The 24,796-nt window shown below is 40.2% G+C and overlaps 1 protein-coding gene across 3 annotated transcripts in view; it reads right to left on the bottom strand.

The window, feature by feature from the left end:
• Positions 1-22,013, bottom strand: part of NF1 (neurofibromin 1) — a 238,244-nt gene extending 216,231 nt beyond the window's left edge. For all 3 annotated transcript variants that reach the window (XM_081579690.1, XM_081579691.1, XM_081579692.1), the window contains exon 1: positions 21,620-22,013. In XM_081579690.1, the coding sequence (XP_081435816.1) occupies positions 21,620-21,679 (60 nt within the window). In that variant the 5' untranslated portion in view covers positions 21,680-22,013. The remainder of the gene's footprint in view (positions 1-21,619) is intronic.
• Positions 22,014-24,796: the final 2,783 nt, after the last annotated feature.

The raw sequence follows: 24,796 nt of genomic DNA, 5'->3' as shown, positions 1-24,796 counted from the left end.
GGCAAGCCACTCCACTGTTCTTGCCTACAGAATCCCCATGGATAGAGGAGCCTGGCAGGCTACAGTCCATGGAGTCACAAAGAGTCAGACACAACTGAGCGACTAAGCACAGCACACAGCACTGGTAGAGCTCCAAGAAGGTAGTTAAATGATACATTTAACATACTGAAAGAAAAACAAATGCCTAGAATTCTATACATCCAGTAAAACTATCATTCAAGAATAAGGGAGAAACAAAGACACTGACATTGAAAGACACTGAATGAAAGGAAAATAAGAGCAATTACCACAAGAAACTCTCATCAAAGGAAATTCTTAAAAATATGCTTCAAGCAGAAAAAAAATGAACCCAGAAAGAAAGTCTGAGATAAAAGAAAAAAGGAAAAGTTGAACAAATAACAGCCACATAGTAAAATGACAAGTGATTCCAAATATATAGGTAATCACAATGACTACCAATGGTCCAAACTTTCCACTTAGAAGGAAAAATATTCAGACTGGTTACATATGTGCTGTTTTTAAGAGATGGACTAACATAAGGGGAAAAAAAGATGAGTGATCAAAGAATGGGAAAAGATTTACCAAGCAAAAATAAAACAAAACTAGAGCAAACGAAGACAAAAAGCACTAAAAATAAAGAGGATCGCGACATAATTATAAAGTGAAAGAGGAGAGCAAAAAAGCTGGCTTAAAGCTGAACATTCAGAAAACTAAGATCATGGCATCTGGTCCCATCACTTCATGGCAAATACATGGGGAAACAGTGTCAGACTATTTTTTTGGGCTCCAGAATCACTGCAGATTGTGACTGCAGCCATGAAATCAAAAGACGCTTACTCCTTGGAAGGAAAGTTATGACCAACCTAGATAGCATATTAAAAAGCAGAGACATTACTTTGCCAACAAAGGTCCGTCTAGTCAAGGCTATGGTTTTGCCAGTAGTCATGTATGGATGTGAGAATTGGACTGTGAAGAAAGCTGAGCACCAAAGAATTGATGCTTCTGAACTGTGGTGTTGGAGAAGACTCTTGAGAGAGTCCCTTGGACTGCAAGGAGATCCAACCAGTTCATCCTAAAGGAGATCAGTCCTGGGTGTTCACTGGAAGGATTGATGTTGAAGCTGAAAGTCCAATACTTTGGCCACCTCATGCGAAGAGTTGACTCATTGGAAAAGACCCTGATGCTGGGAAGGAATGGGGGCAGGAGGAGAAGGGGACGACAGAGGATGAGATGGCTGGATGGCATCACGGACTCGATGGACATGAGTTTGGGCAAACTTTGGGAGCTGGTGATGGACAGGGAAGCCTGGTTTGCTGCGATTCATAGGGTCGCAAAGAGTCGGACACGACTAAGCGACTGAACTGAACTGATACAGAGAGCAAAATATAAACATTCAGTTGTTGTTGTTGTTCAGTCACTAAGTCATGTCTGACTCTGCAACCCCATGAACTGCAGCAACCCAGGATTCCCTGTCTTTCACTATCTCCTGGAGTTTGCTCAAACTCATGTCCACTGAGCCAGTGATTTTATCTAACCATCTCATCTGGGTAAAGAGCACATGGGACTTTTTATACTACTGTTGCAACTTTTCTGTAAGTTTTAAATTATTCAAAATTCTAAAAGTGTATAGGTAACACTGGCAGCCCCAGAATTTCAATGTTGTATTTACGTACCAGAACAATTTGCCTCCAGGTCATCACTTTAGCTAGTATCTAAATTATATTCACTTGTAAAAATTATTTTCCTAATACAATTATTTTCAATCACCAACCAAATTTCTAAATCAACCTATTTTTCTCGTTATATGACACATGCAGTTGGTGTTAAAAATGAAGACAGAGTCCAAACAGAGTCCAAATAGGCACAGATAAATGTTTAAGATGTTTACCTCTGGTGGTCAAATTTTTAAAGAACATATTAACAAAATGTTAATGAGTTTGTTAACTCATTATGGATATGAGTTTGAGCAAGCTCCAGGAGTTGGTGATGGACAGGGAAGACTGGCATGCTACAGTCCATGGGGTCGCAAAGAGTCAGACACGACTGAGCAACTGAACTGATTAACAAAACATTCTTCTACAATTCACAAATTATAAATTTTAATAAATTTTAAATTGTGGAAGATAAGTCAGAACAGTCTGAAGAATCCAATCCAGGTTTCACCTTTTTCCTGAGGCTGAGAAAAGATTTTTTGAATGCCAACAATTCTGTGTGTTGGTTATAACAAGACATTTAAAATAATCCTAAATTCATTCCAGGGAAGGAGAGGCTTTTCAAATAACTGAGTTCAAGAACCTGGCACTGTGCTGAGCTTACTACTTAGTTCAAACCAGAAGCCTGAGCTCTTTAGTCATGTACCAATGGCCATTTGTTACTACCAGGCTGAATGAAAGAGAAATTTCATTCATAAAAATAGAAACCAAAAGATCAAAATAAACTTGGAATCACCACAAAGAGGCAAAGAGGAGGGTCATTCTACTAGCTGTTGTAATTCATCTGAGTTACCTAGGAGATAAAGGACTACTGATACAGAAGGACAGGGAGGACTCTGTCTGGAAGCCCAAGGATTCTCTGATATATCTCTTATACATGTATAATAGTAAAAGTTAATGGAAAATACACACACACAAAGTGACATGTGAAGAATCGTGAGGAAGATTTGGGTTACCTCACCAGCTGAGGTCCTGTATGAGGGCAAAAGAAATATGGAAAGAGCAATAGAAGAAACTAGTTGTAAAGATGAATTTACTATCATTCAACTAGTTAACAAAAGCAAAGTCTACAGCAGTTACATATATATTCTTTTCTTACTACAAAAGATTTTGCATGAATGTATAAATCAACTTCTCTCTTCTTAATATGTTATACAAATTTTATTAGTAAAATTTAACTGGCTCAGTGGTAAAGAATCCACCTGCCAACGCAGGAGACATGGGTTCGATCCCTAGATCAGGAAGATTCCATGAAGAAGGAAATGGCAACCAACTCCAGTATTCCTGCCTGGGAAATCCCATGGACAGAGCCTGGCAGGCAATACTCCACAGGGTCGCCAAAGAGTCGGACACGACTTAGGAACTAAGCAACTTTACAATTTAGCCTTTCAGTTCAGTTGCTCAGTCGTGTCTGACTCTGAGACCCCACAGACTGCAGCATGCCAGGCTTCCCTGTCCATCACCAACTCCCAGAACTTGCTCAAACTCATGTCCATCGAGTCGGTAATGCCATCCAACCATCTCATCCTGTCATCCCCTTCTCCTCCCGCCTTCAATCTTTTCCAGCATCAGGGTCTTTTCCAGTGAGTCAGTTCTTCGCATCAGGTGGCCAGAGTATTGGAGTTTCAGCTTCAGCATCAGTCCTTCCAATGAATATTCAGGACTGATTTCCTTTAGGATTGACTGGTTTGACCTCCTTTCAGTCCAACAGACTCTCAAGAGTCTTCTCCAACACCTAGTTCAAAAGCATCAATTCTTTGGCACTCAACTTTCTTTATAGTCCAACTCTCACATCCATACATGACTACTGGAAAAACCATAGCCTTGACTAGAAGGACCTTTGTCGGCAAAGTAATGTCTCTGTTTTTTAACATGCTATCTAGGTTAGTCATAGCTTTTCTTCCAAGGAGCAAGCATCTTTTAATTTCATGGCTGCAGTTACCATCTGCAGTGATTTTGGAGCCCAAAAAAATAAAGTCTCTCACTCTTTTCACTGTTTCCTCATCCATCTGTCATGAAGTGATGGGACCGGATGCCATGATCTTAGTTTTTTGAATGTTAAGCTTTAAGCCAGTTTTTTCACTCTCCTCTTTTCACTTTCATCAAGAGGCTCTTCAGTTCCTCTTCACTTTCTGCCATAAGGGTGGTGTCATCTACATATCTGAGGTTATTGATATTTCTCCCAGCAATCTTGATTCCAGCTTGTTTTTCATGATGTACTCTGCATATAAGTTAAATAAGCAGGGTAACAATATACAGCCTTGACGTACTCCTTTCCCAATTTGGAACCAGTCTATTGTTCCATGTCTGGTTCTAACTGTTGCTTCTTGACCTGCATACAGGTTTCTCAGGAGGCAGGTGGTCTGGTATTCCCATCTCTTGAAGAATTTTCCACAGTTTATTGTGAACCACACAGTCAAAGGCATTGGTGTAGTCAATAAAGCAGAAGTAGATGTTTAGTCTTTATTTATTTAGTCTTTGGGTAGCATGATATTCAGATAGGACTACAAATCTGAGATATAATTAACATAGCCTAAATGTGGAATGTGTGAATGTCACCCACAGATGGATACAACAAGTATTGGGATTTTGCTTCCCACTTTAGGAAGAAGATAAGAACATCTTCATTTTTAAAAAGAAGACTTCCATCTGATTAGGCAAAAGAACAGAGTATATTTGTCTTCAGTACACAAGATCAAATATCTGTATAAAGGCATATATGGCTGCTGAGTAGCCAAAGGAGTGGACTGTGCCAATTGCTAAGTTGCTGCCTCTCATGTTCACATCTATCCTTCTGTACCTTGTTTTCTGATGGTGGAGCTACTGTGCAAACTACATTCCTCCTTTGCCACCTGGCTTCTTGTTTAAGGCTCTACTGAGCATACACTGAAGAAATCCTGTCAAGACTAGAGGAGGGACAAAGCTCTTGATTCTTCCTCTTTGCAAAGTATTTATACCAACTGATTCCTGAGAAAAAACAACAAACTTGGAGGATTTACCATACCTGATTTCAAATTTACTATAAAGCTACAATAATCAAGACTGTAGACTGGCAAGACAATAGGCATACAGAATCACACCAAGTACAAAAATTAACTAAAAGTGAGTCATAGACCTAAGCGTCAAATCTAAAATAAGAAGAAAACACAGGAGAAAAATCCTGGTGAACTTACATTAGACAGAGGTTTCTTAGATACACCATCAACAACATAATCCTTTCTTTTATTTAGAAAAATTGATAATTTGGACTTTAGCAAAATTAAGAACACCTGCTTTCAAGACTGAGAAGAAAAAAAACCAAAAAACAAAGCAAGTCAGAAACTGGGAGAAAATATTTGCAAATTACATATCTTGTCGAAGACTTACATTTAGTTTATATTACAAGCTCTAAAAAATTCTGTAATTTAAAAGAAACAATTTTTAAAAACTAGGCAAAAGATCCAAATATATACTTCATCAAAGAAAATATTCAGTTGGTAAATAAGTGCATGAAAAGATGCTCATTAGTCCTTAGGGAAATGCAAATCAAAACCAGAATGATACATCATTTCATACCAACTGGATGGGTGTAATTAAAAATTTTTTTAGTTAAAAAAAAATTATTTTAAGAAAACAAATGTTGGCAAGAATGTGGAACAACTGGAATCCTCATAGACTGCTGTAAAATGACAATCACTTTGGGAAAGAAAAATTGGAAGCTTCTTAAAAAGTTAAATATATGTGACTTCCCTGGTGATCCAGCAGTTAAAAATCCACCTACCAATGCAGGGGACATGGGTTCAATCCTTGGTCTGGGAAGATCCCACCTAACATGGAACAACTAAGCCCATGTTTCACAACTACCAAGCCCAAGCTCTAAAGCCTGTCCTCTACAACAAGAGAAGCCGCCGCCAACAGAAGCCAGCACACCACAAAGACAATACACCCCCAACCCCCACCGGCTACAACAAGAGAAAGCCCAGGGGCAGGAATCAGAGCAGTCAAAAATAAATTTCAAAAATAATAATAACAAATTTTAAAAAATATAAGTGAAATATATACCCATCATATGACCCAGCCATTCTACTTCTCTGTATTTATTTACTCAAGACATCCACACAAAGTCATATACAGGAATCTTCAGGACATCATTTGCAGTAGCTAAAACTGGAGCAACCCAAGTATCTACCACAAGTGAATGAATAAATGTTGAGCAAAACAGCTCAGTAGTTGCCCAGAAATGGGATGGAGGTAGAGAATGAACTATGGAGGCCAGAGGAAACTTTTGCAGGAGACATATACATTCATTATCCTGATCATGGTACTGTTAACACAAGCTTATAAATATAGCAAAAGTCATCAAATTGTACATTTTTAATATATGAAGTTTATTTGCTTATTGTATGGTAAGTTACTTTAATAAAGCTATAGAATTTCTATCATTCTAGAATAAAAAAAATAAAAAATAAAATTCCTAAAATAAAGTTCCTAAGAACAGGGGGGAAAAAAAAAGAGGCAGTTTTTGCATATTTATTCATAGTGGGTGTATATCTACTAATTTCACACCCAACTGGGTGCCCTTTATATTTCCTATAGTTTTTTCCTTCCACTTGAGATGTTTCCTCTCTATGTAAAGAAACTTCTTTAGTAAGTGTTACAGAGCAAGTCTGCTGGTGGTTAATTCTCTCAGCTTTTGTCTAAAAACGTCTTTATTTCACCTTCACTTCTGATGGATATTTCTGCAGGGAATAGAATTTTAACTTGGCAGCTTTTTTGTTCAACAGAAAAAATGTCATTCCATAATTTTCCAGTTTCCTCGGTTGTGTTCAAAATTCGGCCATCCTTTATATTAGTTTCTTTGAAAGTAATGTTATCTTTTTTTCCATCTGGTTGCTTCTGAGAGTTTCTCTGTCTCTGTAGTTTTCAACAGTTCAGTTAAGATATATCTGAGTGTACTTTTCTTTGTATTTATTCCGCCTGGAGTTTGCTAAACTACTTAAATTTATGGGTTGATGTCCTTCATCAATCTTGGAAAATGCCTTACCATATCTCTTCAAATATCTGCTCCCACGCTAAGTCTCTACTTCTGGATCTCCAAACACATCATTCAACATTTTTTTTTCTTTTCTGGGGGCTGTACCACACAGCATGTGGGATCTTAGTTCCCCAACCAGGAATCAAACCCTGCAGTTGAAGGACAGAGTTTTAACTACTGGATCACTAGGGAAGTCCCATACCTTATTCAAATTTTCACTACTACTCTTTTGTTCTGTCCCACTTTTTCCATTTTTTTTTCCTGTGTTTCAAACTGGATACTTTCTATTGTCTTTATTCTTGTCTTTTATTGGTATAGCCTGCTATTAAATCCACCCAATGAATAATTAATTTCAGTTACTGTGGGCTTTTTGTCATGCTTTTTTTGTTTTATTTTTAATGTGCCAGGCACTGTACTAAGTGCTGGGAACACAGCAGTGAAAAGACAGCCACAATCCCTGCTTCTCACAGAACTTCAATGGTTTATATTCAGTTGACCTGCTTTCCCTCTTTTAGGTAAATGAAGAGTAAGGCAAGGGGTAGATTGAGAGTCTAGGGTTCTGCACCAAAGTTGGCTCATTAACATATAAATGACAGACTTCAGCGACTGATGTATTTTTCATTCCCAGAATATCCATTTAATTCCTTTTCATGAATTCTAATTCTCTATAGATTCTCCAACTTTTCCTATATTTTCTTTAGAATATTACAGTTATTTTAAAGTCCCCATCTGATAATTTCAATTACCAGGCAGTGCCAGGAAGCTCCATGGTAAAGAACCTGCCTGCTAATGCCAGAGATGCAAGGGATGCGGGTTCAATTTCTGGCTCTAGAAGACCCCCTGGAGAAGGAAATGGCAACCCACTCCAGTATTCTTGCCTGGAGAATCCCACGGACAGAAGAGTCTGGCGGGCAACAGTCCAAGGGGTCGCAAAGAGTTGGACACGACTGAGTGACTAACACTTTCTTTCACTTTCTACTTCTGTCATTTATTTTTCTTCTTGATTATGGATCACAGTTTTTCACCTTTTCAAATTTTTAGAAACGGCTCATTGTACACTGGGTATGGTAAATGAAAGAGCCTCAGAAACCCCAGAATGTACCTTCCCAGTGAGCACTCTCCATCTACTCTATTACACAAAAGGGATGAGAGAGAAGACCCATTACAATCTATTTCACGAACTGAAATGTGTCAGGACTATGCTGAAGTTTTAGCAAGACTCAGTTCACCTCTGGTTTATTCTTTTTCTTCAGTCTGTGTCCAGAATCAGCAAATGTTAGTAATTCTCTTCTCACCTTACAAAAGGAAAAGGGAAAGTGAAGTCGCTCAGTCGTGTCCGACTCTTAGCGACCCCATGGACTGCAGCCTACCAGGCTCCTCCGTTCATGGGATTTTCCAGGCAAGCGTACTGGAGTGGGTTGCCATTTCCTTCTCCAGGGGAACTTCCCAACCCAGGGATCAAACCTGGGTCTCCTGCATTGCAGGCAGATTCTTTACCACTGAGCCACTAGGAAAGCCCTTACAAAGGGCTCTTCTATATCTGGAATTTTTTAATTAATTAATTAATCTAGTCATCATTACTTCTACAGTCCTCCAATATTTTTTAAAATACGATTGTAAAAGTTCAGTTTTTTCTACTTGTTGCAGTGGTATAGATGACTGTACCATGACCTACTAAATACTACCCAGCAGCTGAAGTCTCCCTGCAATATCATAATAGTCATTCACAAGCCCAGCTATACATCAGAATGACTTGGGGAGAGTTTTTAAACTATAACTCACTGTCAATATCTCTAGAACTCATAGATAATCAGTTGTTGTCATTGTTGTTGTTCAGTTGCTAAGTTGTGTCCGACTCTTTGCGACCTCACGAACTGCAGCACGCCAGGTCTCCCTTAGATGTTCAGTGTGGTTGGGAAATCTGTACTTTTAACAAAAGTCTTAAGTGATCCCAGTAAAGCTGACATTTCTAAAGAAGCTAATGTGGCAGTTCCATGGTGGCCTAGTGGTAAGAATTCCAGACTTTCACTGCCATGGCATGGGTTCAATGCCTGGCTGGGGAACTAAAATCCTGCAAGTTGCCCAACATGGCCAAAAAAATAAAAATAAAGAAACTAATGTACCTGTTCCTCCTCTCCTCTATCCCCAGCAGAGTAGTGATAAGGACATTTGACAAAGAACATAGGCTACACATAAAAGACAAACCAGTACATGAATATAAAAAGTTAAAAGTTCAGAATCACTTAAGACTTTGAAGATGTTAAAATAAATGTGTAAAGGCTTCATATATTAAATATATTATAAATATATTTTGTATATTTATATATTATAAATACATTATTAAATGTATTAAATATACTTAATATGTTGAGCATATTAAATATATATAAAAATATATTAAGATCAAGACGACAAGGAAGGAAAGACAAGAATCATTAGTTAAGAGTACATGGTATAATACCAATTGGGCTTCACTGGTGGCTCAGTGGTAAAGAATCTGCCTGCCAATGCAGGAGACATGGGTTTGACCCCTGGGTCTGGAAGATCCCCTGGAGAAGGAAATGGCAACCCATTCCAGTATTCCTGCCTGGGAAATCCCCACAGTCCATGGGGTTGCAAAAGAGTCAGACACGACTGAGCGACTAAACAACAACAACAACATAACACCAATAGGAGACTGAAAATAGAACTATACAATTCAATTTCACTTCTGTTTTAGCAGAAAACAATATTATTTTCAAATTTAAAAAGAGCATTTTTGCCAGCCATCAGAACACCTAAAATACAGCATAAACTCCACCTACCTGCTTTATCTGAATTCAAGTCTATATGAATTAATCTGAGGGTAGAGATGAAAATTCTGAAATGTGACAAGGGGAGTGCTGTCAGTGAACTTTGAGAACTCACGAAAAATAAGGAGTCAGACTAGGAATGAGAAGATGGTGCCTCAAAATGCAGGGATGGATAAAGGTGAAAAGGTCATTTCAGGACTATGACCTTAATTTAATGTCAACATCCAAATAATTCTAGGACTGATTACCATGCAGATGACTTTTAAGCACTTAAGAGAAGGAAGCAGCGTTTACTAATAACGAAATCTTACCTTCATGAAGCAAGTTTACAGACTACCTTCACATACATTACTTCAAATCTTTGGTTTGCAAAGCCCTGTGAGAAAGGGCAGGCAGCATCATGTCTCCTCCCCAACCCTCACATTCACCCTTCAAAACACTCAGCTTGACTCTCACCCAGGTTAACTCATTCCTCAGCAATCAGGACTCAAACTAAAGTCTTTCCCGTTGAGAACTGTTTTTCAATCACACAGCTCTTAAAGTCAGACTGAGTTAAGAATAAGTCATGCAGAAATGACAATTGGGATTGCTTCAAAATAATGAAGAGAAGCTGAGCAGGAAATGGGTAGGAGGATGAATGAAACAAAACTAAGTAGAAGCCGGGTAATGGGTACATAGGGCTTCATTTATAATCATCTATTTTTGTACATGTTTAAAACTTTGCATAAAAAAGCTTTTTAAAAAAAATACACATGCACATGCACGCTCTTTGATAGGTTAACTGTACCAGTAATCAGATGAGTAACAAAAATACAGAGCACCTGAAGCTCAGCATTTTTTAAGCCTTCTTTTTTAAAGACTCTAATAACACCCTCAGATACAAAAATACTTAGAAAAAAGATGACAAATGATATGCCTAAATACTGACCACCAACTGCACCAAGAGAAAAAAGCACCATGACAGTGAAATACTTAACGGTGTGTTCTGTAAAAAATAATTGAATGAATAATATATTGGGGGGGGGACAACCCTGAGGAATACTTAAGATTTGTCTTCAAACATTTTTAAAGTAAAAAGACAAACACTCAGAAGCGTTACAGAGAAGACAATTAGGAACAATGAATAGAAGACTTTAGGAGGCCAAACTTTTCTACTCTCCCCACTCTTCCTTGAGGCTCATGACTCATGTGCTACTCATTAACAAACCTTGTCACCATCACCTACCAATTTTCTAGATACTTCCCCTATCATCAAAACAATTGGACTCCTGGCTCAGTTTTTCCTCAACTTCACACATCGACCACCATCCAGGTTAGTGTTGCTTGATAAAATACAGGACTCCCAATTAAACCTGAATTTTCAAAAAAACATGAGTAGTATTTTTAGTATATCCCATGCAATAATTGGGAAATATTTATACTAAATATTTATTGTTTATCTGAAATTCACATTTAACTGGGCATCCATTATTTCTATTGGCTAAATCTGGGAATCCGGATCTAGGTGACTTCAATGTCAAGGTGGACCACCTATCCAACATCTGGTCCTCAACATTCCTTGATCTCTTCAATTCTAGTGACTATGACCATAACAAAGACATTGTCTCCAAATCCAGCTGAATCCGTAATACTGCCCAGTACTGCTAAACGTCCTTAAACTGCACTCTCTCTCTCATTTACTCCAACAGCTATTATAAACCAAATCCACTGTTTCCTTCTCTGCCATCTCAGTCTCTAAATTCACCACCTGAATTTAGATCCCTTTCTTCTTCTACCTCTTATGGTACTTTACTGAATATTTCCCTTTATTACATTCTTCAACCGCTCCTACTAAAGCATAAGCCATTAGATGAAATTACATTCACCCAAAACCTTCAAACGAGGGTTTAAACATTTTAATAAGGCATGCAAGAACCGACATGACTGACAACTCAGTCCAGGCTTCACTTTCTGTCAAGTTCTCCCTGACTGTCCAGGCTAAATTAAGGGCTCCTCTTACCCACTCCCATTGTATCCTATGCATTCATCGTAACAGTCACCATAATTTTCTTTTCATCCTTCTCTCTTACTAGACTTTAAGGTGTGAGAGTTGACGGATGTGAGAGTTGGACTATGAAGAAAGCTGAGCGCCGAAGAATTGATGCTTTTGAACTGTGTTGTTGGAGAAGACTCTTGAGAGTCCCTTGGACTGCAAGGAGATTCAACCAGTCCATCCTAAAGGAGATCGGTCCTGAATATTCATTGGAAGGATGGATGCTGAAGCTGAAGCTCCAATACTTTGACCACCTGATGCGAAGAACTGACTCACTGGAAAAGACCCTGATGCTGGGAAAGACTGAAGGTGGGTGGAGAAGGGGACAACAGAAGATGAGATGGTTGGATGGCATCACCGACACAATGGACATGAGTTTGAGCAAGCTCTGGGAGTTGGTGATGGACAGGGAAGCCTGGCGTGCTGCAGTCCATGGGGTCGCAAAGAGTCAGACACGACTGAGCAACTGAACTGACTGAGAGATTGAACAGTCATCTGTCAGGGCTATTGCAGAAGTGGATTTAAATAATCTCAGATTCCTTCTAACTAACTATCTGTAACTAATCAATTAGTGACTGGAATTATTTTTTCAGTCAGAGGACTGGCTTTAAAAAAAAAAAGAAACAAATCAATCCATTTTAAGAATTAGAAAAGTTTTAGACAGTCAGATTATATTTTTCCTGTTTAACAGATAAATGAAATAGCTCAGAATTGAGATTTACATAATATAGCAAAGGTAGTTTGTGTCAGGGCAGAAACCAGAGCACAGGTCTTCACTGATCTCTGTTGCCAACATCTGACCAAAACAACACCTTCTCTCTCTCCCATTCCCTACCTCAAATTCAGTTATCAGAGGCCAAAAATTGAAACGTAACAGGAAACACAAATGCTTCTTGTCTTTTCCCCTTAGTCCATTACCCAAAAGGAAGATGATCTGCCTAGAAGATAAAGGCAAAACATCTTCCCAGCCCTTAGCTGGGACAGAAGCAAAAGGCACTGATAAAGACAAAAGATTTGGAAAGGTACTCTAAAAGACAAAATGAATGATTTCAAAGTTGTTGCTGGGGGTGAGGGGTTTCAAAAAGCAGACAAAGGAAGGAAAACAGATGGGCAAAGAGAAAGACAGACTCAGGAATCCAACAGAACAAGGCACTCAAATCCAACCAAAGGTTAAAAGGGTGCCTCAAATTTGATCAAATCCTCAATGGAATGTTCTTAAGAGTATGAAAACCAACTTTACAAAACTTCACTGTGAAATACCAGATAAAAGAATCAAAAACATAATCTCATATTTATAACTATACATTCCTATTGGTATTCTCACAAATTCTACATTCTCACCTTCAAAATTCAACTCTCTTCACCTAAAAATCTGCGGTGTTATAAAATGTTATAAAACTAAAAAGGGGAACAATGTTACAACTTCCACTAACAGCCTGAGAAGTTTTGATAAGGTGAAAATAATGATAAACAATGAAATCAGTATACAATGCTTAAAAGGTATGTCTAACACATGACCAATTGAAAAAAGATTTCCTTACAAACTCTCTTATGAACATAAAAGACTGTCTCTTAAGAACATAAAAGACAAAATGTAACATGTTATTTTTGAGTGAAGAAGCAATAATACTTTCCTCTCTTTACATATTTGTGCTATCTGTTCACAAAATTTAGACCTTTTTTGTAATGCTCTATTTATTGAAAGTTACTGCTCTAAGGATTAAGACGCCCACACTCCAGTTTAAACTCAATCACATGTCATATGATAATGAACAAGTTGCTTTGCTTCTCTAGCTTGTTTTTCCACAAGCATTATAGAAATAATAATAATCACCAAACTATAAAGAGAAAAAATGCTGCACAGGATAATAATTATGATAACACATTTTTATGATTATTTACAGCTTCCTTGCACATAAAAGATTCATACCCAAGACACTAAGCAAGCCCAAGATGTAAGTAAAGCCAGGTATTATCCCCAACTTACAGATGCAAACAGAAAACTCAAGTTCAGAGAGGCTGACTTGCCCAAGGTCACACTGAAAACTGCTCAATATACTGTGTAGTAAGAGAAAGAGCTCTTGACTGTCATCACAAATTTGAGACAGTAAGAGGGGTTTTCTCATGCCCAAATTACTGTGAGGACTATCCAAGGTAAGCTGTCAACAATTAGATGGAAAAGGGTTGCTTGAGGTCGTTATGACCCATAATTACCCACAAGGCCATCATCTGGATATAAAACTATGATTGAAAATAAATTAAAGTCCTTTAAAGTAAATTTCTAAACGTCCTGCTATTTAGTAAATATTATAATATTTAGTAAATTAACTTCATGCCTCTTGCACTAGACACAACACCCTGCTTGGGGGATGTGAAGTGGAAGAGGTAAGGATATCACAAGAAAAAGTTTAAGTTCTCTGAAATTCAACCGGCTAAGACACTCCAAACTATAAAATATGAATAGGGGCAGGCAACAGCTTGTAGACTGTAGTGGCAACCCTAAGCCAAACCAAAAGAGTGCCAGGCTGTGGTTTAAAGAAAATATGCAATCTGGAAGTCTGCACCTCAAGTTACTGCTACTGCAAAATAATCAGTACCATTTATGGCAACCCACTCTAGTATTCTTGCCTGGAGAATCCCAGGGATGGCGGAGCCTGGTGGGCTGCCGTCTATGGGGTCGCAGAGAGTCAGACACGACTGAAGCGACTTAGCAGCAGCAGCAGCATAGCAAAAATATGTAAAGTTTAGAGGATAATTCCAATTCTTCATTATAACAGGATGGCATTCCATATTAGCTTGGGGCTTTCTTGTCTTAACAGAAGCCCTTTTGATGATATAGTCAATGGTTCAAAAGCCCCTCCTGAATGTAACTATACCTCAGCCATATAACATCTGAAGTGGTCAAATCTGCCATCGACTGCAGGTACCTGAAGAGAGTTTATTGGAGGCACTATCAATTCTAGTTATTTATATTCTACAATGTTAAAATTTTCTTCAGCACAACCTCTGAGTGTGCTCTGTTTACTAAGGCTCTACCACACAGCATGAAACAGAAATTTTACTGCTGAAACCTTAAACTTCATTCACAGTCATCACAATGTAAAAACACTTTAACTTTTCTCTTCTTCAAGGTCAAAACAAACTTTGTCTCATTGTTCCCTCTCCACTCCCAAGAAAATGGGGTATTCTAAAAGATGTCAGACAGAATAAGCCAATGCTTTTTATAAATTCAAGTCAATCCTCAGCAAAGAAAGAGCTTAAGATGCCTATATTCTACTTCAGTATTGATTCTAAGCATTTTAACAGTTTAAGCTGACCACAAACCTCCCCTTCTACTTCTTCTATAGAACATTTTTCTCTTTAAACTTCCTTTAAATAATGAGCCTTCCTATCCCTCCCCGTCCATTGTCTTATATACACACAGATAAACACAAAACCCCCAATGATGAGTAGACTGAGACCTAGGGAACACATGTGCAAAGCACCTGTTTTTAATTAATACAAGGCTCACTCTGCAAAGTATGTTGCTATAATGCAACAACAGAGAGTCTACACAGGACCTCATAACACCAAATTTGAAAATAAAACAAAAATGCCCTACAGCAGTCTGAGTAAAGAATAAAGATGCAAAAATAAGGCATGCTTACCGTTTCTATCTGTAACCTTTTAAGGACAAAATTCTCCAGGCTAAACACATTCAAAAAAAAAAAAAAACCAGCAGATTTAAGACTAACTTCCTATTGGCCAAAAGTGTCAAACAAAAAGTGTAGCAATATTTAAAATCTAATAAAACAATATTAAATCTAATATAACAAGCCACACAACACCTTATGACATTTTTCTATTACACTTTCCAAACTTGAACAGCCATCTATTATGTATGCCACAAATAGATGATAAAGCAAGAAAACAGATTAGTCATTCATGGTAGGTTACCTAAGGACCCTCTCAGTACCCTAAGCATTTGTCAGTGAACACTAAACTGAGGAATATATTGGACAAGGTACATAAGGGGGAACATCCAGAGACTAGTCAACCTCCTTTATTTGGTAAATACACAATCATCAGTCAGCTATACAGAAAATGTATAAATTTTACATTTGAACAGTCTTTTCGAAGCATTTCACATTCATTATCCTATCAGTTCAGTTCAATTCAGTCGCTCAGTCGTGTCCAACTCTTTGCAACCCCATGGACTGCAGCACGCCAGGCCTTCCTATCCATCACCAACTCCCAGAGCTTGCTCAAACTCATGTCCTTCGAGTCAGTGATCCCATCCAACCATCTCATCCTGTTGTCCCCTTCTCCTCCCACCTTCAATCTTTCCCAGCATCAGGGTCGTTTCCAATGAATTGGTTCTTCGCATCAGGTGGTCAAAGTATTGGAGCTTCAGCTTCAGCATCAGTCCTTCCAATGAATATTCAGGACTGATTTCCTTTAGGATGAACTGGTTGGATCTCCTTGCAGGCCAAGGGACTCTCAAGACTAGGCTAAGGCTAAGTCGCTTCAGTCGTGTCCGACTCTGTGCGACCCCATAGATGGCAGCCCACCAGGCTCCCCCGTCCCTGGGATTCTCCAGGCAAGAGTACTGGAGTGGGGTGCCATTGCCTTCTCCGTAAAGGGACTCTCAAGAGTCTTCTCCAATACCACAGTTTAAAAGCATCAATTCTTAAGCGCTCAGCTTTCTTTATGGCCAACCCTCACATCCATACATGACTACTGTAAAAACCATTGCTTTGACTAGACAGAGCTTTGTTGGCAAAGTAATGCCTCTGCTTTTTAATATGCTGTCTAGGTTGGTCATAGCTTTTCTTCCAAGGAGCAAATGTCTTTTAAGTTATCCTATCAGATCACTGCAAAAAAATTTCCTTATGCAGACGTGCCACTAAAAGTAAGTGACAAATTCAAGATTACAAAGGTAGTCAATCGGATCTGAAACTTGATTCAAAAATGTTAGCTCTGTTGGAGGAAATATAAATAGGTACAAGTTCCTCCTTAAAGCTTTCTTTTGTTAAAAACCTATTCCTAGTTAAAATTTCACTTATTCGATGGAGGCCACCATAAACACTAAATTATTAATAAAATTCAGTTATTTACATTTAAAATAAAGCCAATATTACCACTCCTGTTAGCCAGTCTACCTGTGAACCAAGAATCATATGAAAAACATTCCATCAATGATTCAACGTGTGCTTATAATTCTGCTGGGCCCTGGGATGACTATTAGTAGAATTCTCACAGAGAGTTCTTGCTTTTCAGAAAGTTTACACTCCATTTGATAAAAAAAGCTAAGAGAAAAGAAAATAATGCTAAGCTATGTTCAATCAACCCTTCCAAGGGGAGACACCTTAAAGAGTGTTTCTGTAGAACCTGAGGTGACAAGCACATGAAGAAGTGAGGATGCAGTGAGTTCAGTCTATAAAGACTCCATGCGAAAAATGAAGCTTGAGCTGCCCATTTAAGTGTGGACAGGAATTAGAAAAAGATAAAAGGAATTAAAGCATTTAGGCAAGGGCTGGTATAAACAGAGGCAGACAAGCAGGAATAAGCTTGACATACACGGAAGAGACTGAGCCAGCTTGCCTGCAACATAGGTGCACACCAAGACATAATGAGAAAATGTTAGGTAAATTAAGTGGGGTCAGCTCCCCACAGACCATTGTGGCACAGGGAGATACTGTTAAAAGAATTAAGATCATCAAATATTTAAACTAGAAAGAAATCTTACAGATTTTTCTAGTCAATTTCAACAAAAAAGGAAATACAGGATCCACAGAGATCTAATGGCTAGCATGAGCACTGAGACTGTGAAGAGCAGGACAAAACTCACACCCTCATTTAGGAACCGCAGTTCAACGGTGGGCAGCACGGTATGACAAAAAATGCACATCTGTCCAAGGGGTGAAGGATCTGCAAGCGTACATACAAGACAGCATTGTGTCTTGGGAATTTGAGACTGGTTTCCAGGGGTAATGGACCACCACAGTGGCATTACAGTTGATCAAAAAACCACTGTTTTGCCAGAAGGCATCACTTTCAAGAAAGCAGCAATCCAGAAGGAAAGCAAGAGGCAGGAGCTAGTTTTTTCAGAGTTACAGAGGACATAGGTGGATAAACAAGAGAGGTGGCAGGTATGTGGCAACAAAAGGAAGAAAAAGACTGACCTATACAGAGGAAGCTACAAGACCAAGCAAATGTTTAAGAGAAAAGAAATCTTAGTAAGTTTGAAGGCAAAAAGGAAGGAGCTCACATAAAGAAAAACTCAATTAGATGCTAGATAAAGGTGGGAAGAGTGAGGGAGCACAGAGAACTAATTGAGGACCAGTTAGAAATCGTTTTTAAAAGATGAGTTCCAGAATAAATAAGTGATTTTTTCTCACTCACCATACCCCTTGCCAAAAGAATATTCATTTTCAACTACTTATAAGGCCTTACAACAATGGCAGACCAGAACAAGGCTAAGGAGTTTTTGTGTTTTTTTAAATCCAAAGCAACTTCAAAGTTTTACAAATCTATCTGGCCAATTAACATGTAGCTTGTTACTTCAAAGATGCTCGCCAATCATTTTATAACATAAGTTTTATACCACATATTCAAAGAACATTCCGATTAGCATTCAATTTACAACCACCAATGAGCTAGTACTAAAATTTTTAAAATCCGTGTTTACTCTCTAGTATGTTCTTTAAAATGTTATTTTTTGGCTTTTTATATATCGCTTTTACTTGACCAGATGTGGAAAATGTATATGTACAACAAATCATTTGATGGTATCTTTCTCAACTTCTTAAAACAAAAACCTTCATATAACCAGTTTTTCTATACTCCCTTTCAGGAACAAAGTCCTACAGAAATTGATTGGGCATATGAAGCTAGGTGAGGCAGGTAAGAAGGTTCTCTCTAATTTAAGTAACCTGACTAATGAGCCACAAATTAAAGCTACACACCCACACTTAAAATTTGCTAATTTCAATTTAGAAACTTACTATTTAGTACCATACAACAGGCAGGTTAAGGAGCAGCAGAAGATATAACTTACACATTCAGCTTTCTGGCTGTCCACCTTCACAAGTTCCATTCCTAATCAAAGAAGTACTCACTTTTTAAATTGTTAGGAATTGCTCAGTTGCCATAAATACTAGGTTTAGGTGCAATGCCAGCAGGCTACAGGAATGTTATTTTACCCACTTAAAAACAATGACTTGAGCTCACAATGTCAAGATGGAACACTACCACTGTTTAATCTGGGTCTACTGCACCAAGCTGCTGAGCAATACCCATCAGAGTACAATAGGTAATCAGCAGTGGCTAGTAAGGCATTTCTGCTTTTATCACCACATATATTAGAAGTCCAACTAAAACATCAATTCAATCATAAACAGAGTTGCCATCTTTAGACATACACAGGCTCTCTGGTTCAACATAAGTCTTAGCTGTAATAAAAAGCAGCAGCTTGACTCCCCCAAGACCCAGTGAAACAAAGTATAGACAATATATTCAAAATTTAAAACTTTTAGACAAAGTTAAAATGTTGAAGACTCTCAAATATCTCTCACTACATGTAGCTTGTTTTCCTCCCTCAATATAAATGTAAACTCTTCCCTCCTAACTATACTTTTGGATTATTAAAACAAATCCTATGGGATACTCACAAGAAAAAAAATATTCCTGATTGTCCAGCATTCAATACTTTTCATACTGAGGCTCTTATTATTTAGGTCTGCTATGCAACATTGAAAAGTCACTTAACCACTCTGAGCCTCAGTTTTTCCCGCTTTTCAAACTCAAAGTAAACTCTGATTTAAATTAAACGTTTACTAATTCCATAATAAGTTAATGTCTACAAGTGCCTTACATTGAACACCGAAACCCTTATACTTTTACATCTCAAAGTCAGTGGGCTTTAACCTTATAAGAGAAAAATGTGAGGAATAATTTGTCCTATGGATCTTTCTCTTTAATAACATTACAAAAGTATAGTTTTTCAATGCTTGTTTAAAATTATTATGTTCTTAATTGTTAACAGATGGTGTGAGTTTGATTCCACAATATTCATAACAAAGCAAACAACAAAGTCTAAGGTCTTTCAACACTGGGGACAAAAAAAGGAAACATTTACTTGCATTATTGGGCATATAATCAAAATCATTCTTCTTTTAAAATTTAGAAAACTATGTTTTCAATATGTGGCAGATAAACCTAGAGATCAACAGGTAAGAAGCAAAGAAATAAAGTTTAAAAACTGAAAAAAAAACTTTTAAAAAAAATTGGGAGGGAGGGGACATGGGTGTACCTATGGCTGATTCTTGCTAATGTATGACAGAAAACCACAAAATTCTATAAAGCAATTATCCTTCAATTAAAAAATTTTTTTAAAATTGGAAACAATAGTTGTGGTGTGAATCCATCAAATTCCTGCATCCAGATTAAAGTATCCACACAGTCCACCTTTGGGAACTGTGTGCCTTTTAAACCCTTTTTTAAAATTACACAGAGAAAGTCTTTTCTATCAGGTTTTAAACCTAAGGCTCTATCAATAATACAATCCAATATATGTGGTCACATTTCACTTCCTCAAATAGATTAGCAGTACAGTGGTTTAGATACTTTTTGGTCTGGAAGCATAAGGATGGGTGAAAGAACTTCAAGTCTCTGACAGCTTTGTGATTCTCTTTTATCTAAGTAGTTTCTTCTCAAATTTCTTCTCAATTCCTCTGCCTATTCCCAAGTATCTTTCAGATAGGTCAGAAACTGTTTATGGATCCATTCGACTCCCAAAATCAGTTTCACGATTATATTCGGTAAACAAAATAGATTGACTCAATCTTAGGCAGTTCCTCATCACAGGAAGTTCATCCCAGAATTGCAGCTACAAAGAGCATTCTTCTAAGCGATCCCCAACTACTCAACAGCAACACAAAGTTAAACTAAATCCTACTGACAAAAGGCTTCGGGTGCATTCATTCTGATCAACCCCAGGAGTCTGTGGCTCAGGCAATAAAAAGGCACCACCTCAAGCTAGGTAACTTTTTTTCTCCATCTCAAATATTCTCAATGCAAGTTCTCTTGTCAACTAAGAAGTGAGTTAAAAAAAGAAAAAACAACAAAACACTAGCAGAATTAACGGCTTCAGCACCACTTCCCAGCTGTCTTCGCTCTCTGTTGTCAATGGTTCTGATGCAGTTTCCCACTTTCCTTTCACTCTGCTCCCCTTAATCCTCAAGATTCCCACTCCAGAAAGCAATATTCACATTCTCAGACCGCTGGGCAAAACATAAAAGGGGAAACTGCAACTACCAAGGAAGGGGAAAAAAAAAAAAAAAGGAAAAATATTTCAGAAGCAGGAGGGAACCAGAACCATGGTTTCCATTGCAAAGGGCAATGTAAAAGCCAGTCTGATCTTATCAGGATATTGGGGGGGGGGGTGAACGCCCGTGTGGGGCATCAGAAAGATGTGCAGTGTGTGTGCACTTGGAGCTCTCCGAGCGGGCTGAAACGATGGAGCAGAAAGTAAGAAAACCTGTGTTTCCCTGCTTTCTTCTACTCTTCCCCCTCCAAGAGAGGAAGCAGAACAAACTGGGGGAGGGGCGGGATGTTATCTTTCTCCTATCGGGGGTACACAAAAAGGGCCTTTGGGGTTCGTTCAGTTACTCCCGTTTAAGAGGTCCACTGAGGGAAGAGGAAACCCCTAAATGTTACCCACCTCCGTTCACAAATAAAAAAGTAAGGGGGGGGATGATTAAATCCAGATGGAGAGCCCCTGAAAGCGCCCCCAGGTCACTCATCCCTATTAGCAAGCGGAAGCGCTGGGATAAAGGGGATGGAGGGTCGGAGGGGTGGTCAGGGAAAAGGCCCCACCCCCCGACTGAGGAGGGAGAGGGGAGCCCAAGACACCAGCCGTCCCCTCCTGGCCCGCACCTCCCCCCCAGGCCACCCCCACTTATCCCCCCAAGCCTTTCCTCCAGAGCCCGAGGCAGCTGCGGGGGAGGCGGCCGCTCCTTCCTCCCCTCACCCACTCCGTCCCCACCCCCACTCCGCTCCCACCTCCCGCCCGCCCCGGGCCCGTTACCTGCTCGTCGAAGCGGCTGACCACGGCCTGGACCCATTCCACCGGCCTGTGCGCGGCCATGTCCTCCCCGCAGCCGGGGGGCGGCGGAGGGACCGGGCGGCCGGCGCCCAGGGCCGGGAAGAGGGCGGGGAGCGGGGGCTGAGGTGAAGGAACAGGCGAGGAGAGGGTCTGAGGAGTGCAGGCTCCGAACGTTCCCACGGGGGTGGGGATGGGTGGCCTGTGCCCGGTCGGGAGGGGGAGAGGGGAAGGGGGCGTTGGCGAGGAGGCTGGGGGAAGGGGGGCGGGGGAGGGGGGCCCGGGGAGGGGAGGGGGCCTCCTGGTCGCTCTCCCCACTAGCGCCGTCTCCCCACAGCCATCACAGTCCGAGACGCCGCCATGACACCCCACCGGAAGTGGGATCCTTTCCACGGCCCGGGGAGAGGGAGAGCGAGCGAGCTCGAGATTGAGAGCGCGGCTGGGAAAGGGGAGGGGGAAGCGAGAGGGAAGGGGGCCTGCGGCGCATGCGCCCGCGCCGGCCGGTTTCATTAATGAAAAAGCGAGTCCTCCTGGAGGTGACGTCACCTAACTCCTCCGGGCCCGGAGGCGCACGTCCCTCATCGCCGCCGGGCTCACCTCCGCTCGGGCTCTAGTTGCAGCCGGCCAGAGTCCGAGCCCACCCGGCAGCATCCGCTCCCATCTCACCACCGCCTTAAGCTCCCGGTCCCCCGCCGGCCTCCGGGTTTGGATTGCTCCCGGATTGGAAGTTAGGGCGCCCTGGGGCTAGCATATCTCCCTGCACGCAGATCTCTGCCGCTGATTTCTGGGGAGCTGTGCTTTGCCTTAAGTCCTCGCAAAAAATAAGGCACATAACGTCAGGTTTCCAGGTCTTCCGTAGCTACTATAGCCTGCTGAGTAACAGGAAAAAGTAAGGCCAGGGGAGATTAGGTGGGTTTGTTTTTTTTAAAAAAAAACGTCCTCTTAAATCCCAGTGGTAGACCCAGTGGCAGTCAAAGTACTCAAGACTCCGGAATCCCAGTCCACACTTCCTCTGCTGAATTGATGGGCACCCAAGTTAAAACTTTTGTGCATTTGATAATAGAAAGATATAGTTTTCCACTATCCTCAAAAAAACCTTTAAGGGCTTGGCATACATTACTAGTTGAACACATTCATCATCTCATTTAACTCTTTCAACTAGCCTTTCCAGTAGCTCTCATAACTCTCATGTAATGAAACTGGGTCGCAAGAGGTTGGTGATATGCCTTAAGTCATAGAGTTGGTTGGTGGGTGGCAGTCAGAATGCAAACCCAGGTGGTTTGACCCCAAAGACAATAGAGACAGATTGTGGCTCTTCTGAAACAAAGGCCTTTCCTGTGCCCCCAGTACCAGAGTTGAAATGATTTCGTGTGGAATTGGGTCATGACAGTTTTCCAGGTAGAGGATTACATCCAAAACGGTGGATGATCTATCCATATCTGACATGAGCTTCGGAGTGAGTTATTTTTAAATTCATCTTCCTAAATACACTTTACTTAGGCTAATGTTAAAGTGAGTTTACACATTCTGAGCACATCCTGATTAAGAGCCAGTGAGGCCACACAGCAGGATACTAACTGGGTGACAAGGTAGAGTGAAACCAGAATTTTACTTTTACCATAGAAAACCCACAAAGCCAATAGCACGTATACAGAGAGATACATCTGTAAGAGAAGTTTCCAATCTCTACCAGCTGGTGACTGTCCAAAATACGTATTAAGTTAATTAATGTTTCATTCCAATAGAACAAGAGGACAGGGTCTGGATGTTTCTTTTGTCCATTCTTTAAGGATACATCATGAATACTGACTATTTTAGATGATGTCACAAATGATGCTGACAGTGTGGACGAAAACAATGAATATTAAAAATGTCCATCTATGGCTTCCCCAATTAGGACCCTGGAGAAAGCTCTCACTTATACTCCCAAGAACTATCCCAGTGCCTCCACATCAGTGCCAAACTTCCAGACCCACAATTTATTTTTCCTTTTCTCATTTGTTGTTGTCCGACTCTTGCGACCCCATGGGCTGTAGCCAGCCAGGCTTTTCTGACCATAAAGTTTTCCAGGCAAGAATTCTAAAGTGGGTTGCCATCTCCTTCTTCAGGGGATCTTCCTAACCCGGGGATGGAACCCATGTCTGCTGCACTGGCAGGTGGATTCTTTACCTCTGAGCCACCAGGGAAGCCTCCTTTTCTCATGCTGCTGCTGCTAAGTTGCATCAGTTACGTCCTACTCTGTGTGACCCCATAGATGGCAGCCCACCAGGCTCCCATGTCCCTGGGATTCTCCAGGCAGGAATACTGGACTGGGTTGCCATTTCCTTCTCCAATGCATGAAAGTGAAAAGTGAAAGTGAAGTTGCTCAGTCGTGTCCAATTCTTCGAGACCCCATGGACTGTAGCCCACCAGGCCCCTCTGTCCATGGGATCTTCCAGGCAAGAGTACTGAAGTGGGTTGCCATTGCCTTCTCTGAAAGTCCCTGATTACTTTCCTGTTAGCGTGGCTTTTTGCCTGTCCATTACTCTCATCTTTGCTAGACTGGGTATAAGTGTCCGAACTCTTGACTACCTTGCTCTCTGTGACATTCCATTGCTAAGATCCCTCTATATTTCCCTTTCCCCTTCTTTGGTTCCCCTAACTCCCCATTCCTCTCTAACTCTATAATAAGACACCCAAACTTCAGACCTTTGCCCTCTGCTCATTTTGCTTTACGGGCTCCAGCCAGCATGTCTTTGGGCTTAGTCACTCAGCCATGTCTTTGCAACCCCATGGATTGTATCCCACCAGGTTCCTCTGTCCATGGGGATTCTCCAGGCAAGAATACTGAGGTGGGTTGCAATGCCCTTCTCCAGAGTATGTCATTAATTTTTCTGAATCAACACTTGTTATGCTGGTGCCTCCTATGAGCACCAAACCACTCATTACACTTGGAGGTCTAAAAAACTTCCTCTCCAATCAAATTCATTCAATGCCACTGAACCAATATTAAGTGTCCAACTGTCTATTATATGTACCATGCATAGTATAGTAGGAGCTCTAAACAAAAATGCCAAGGAAGGTCATACATAGATATTGTGGAGAACTATAGAGCACCTCCCCTTCTGTAAAGGAGCAGCAGTCGCTCAACTCCAGTCAATCCCTGCCCTGCAACAATGTTGA

Source organism: Giraffa tippelskirchi, chromosome 3, assembly GCF_054371585.1.
Source record: "Giraffa tippelskirchi isolate mGirTip1 chromosome 3, T2T-mGirTip1v1.2.pri, whole genome shotgun sequence".
NCBI lineage: Eukaryota > Metazoa > Chordata > Mammalia > Artiodactyla > Giraffidae > Giraffa > Giraffa tippelskirchi.
The sequence above is the reverse complement of the archived record's forward strand: the minus strand, read 5'-3'. Positions and strand labels throughout refer to the sequence as shown.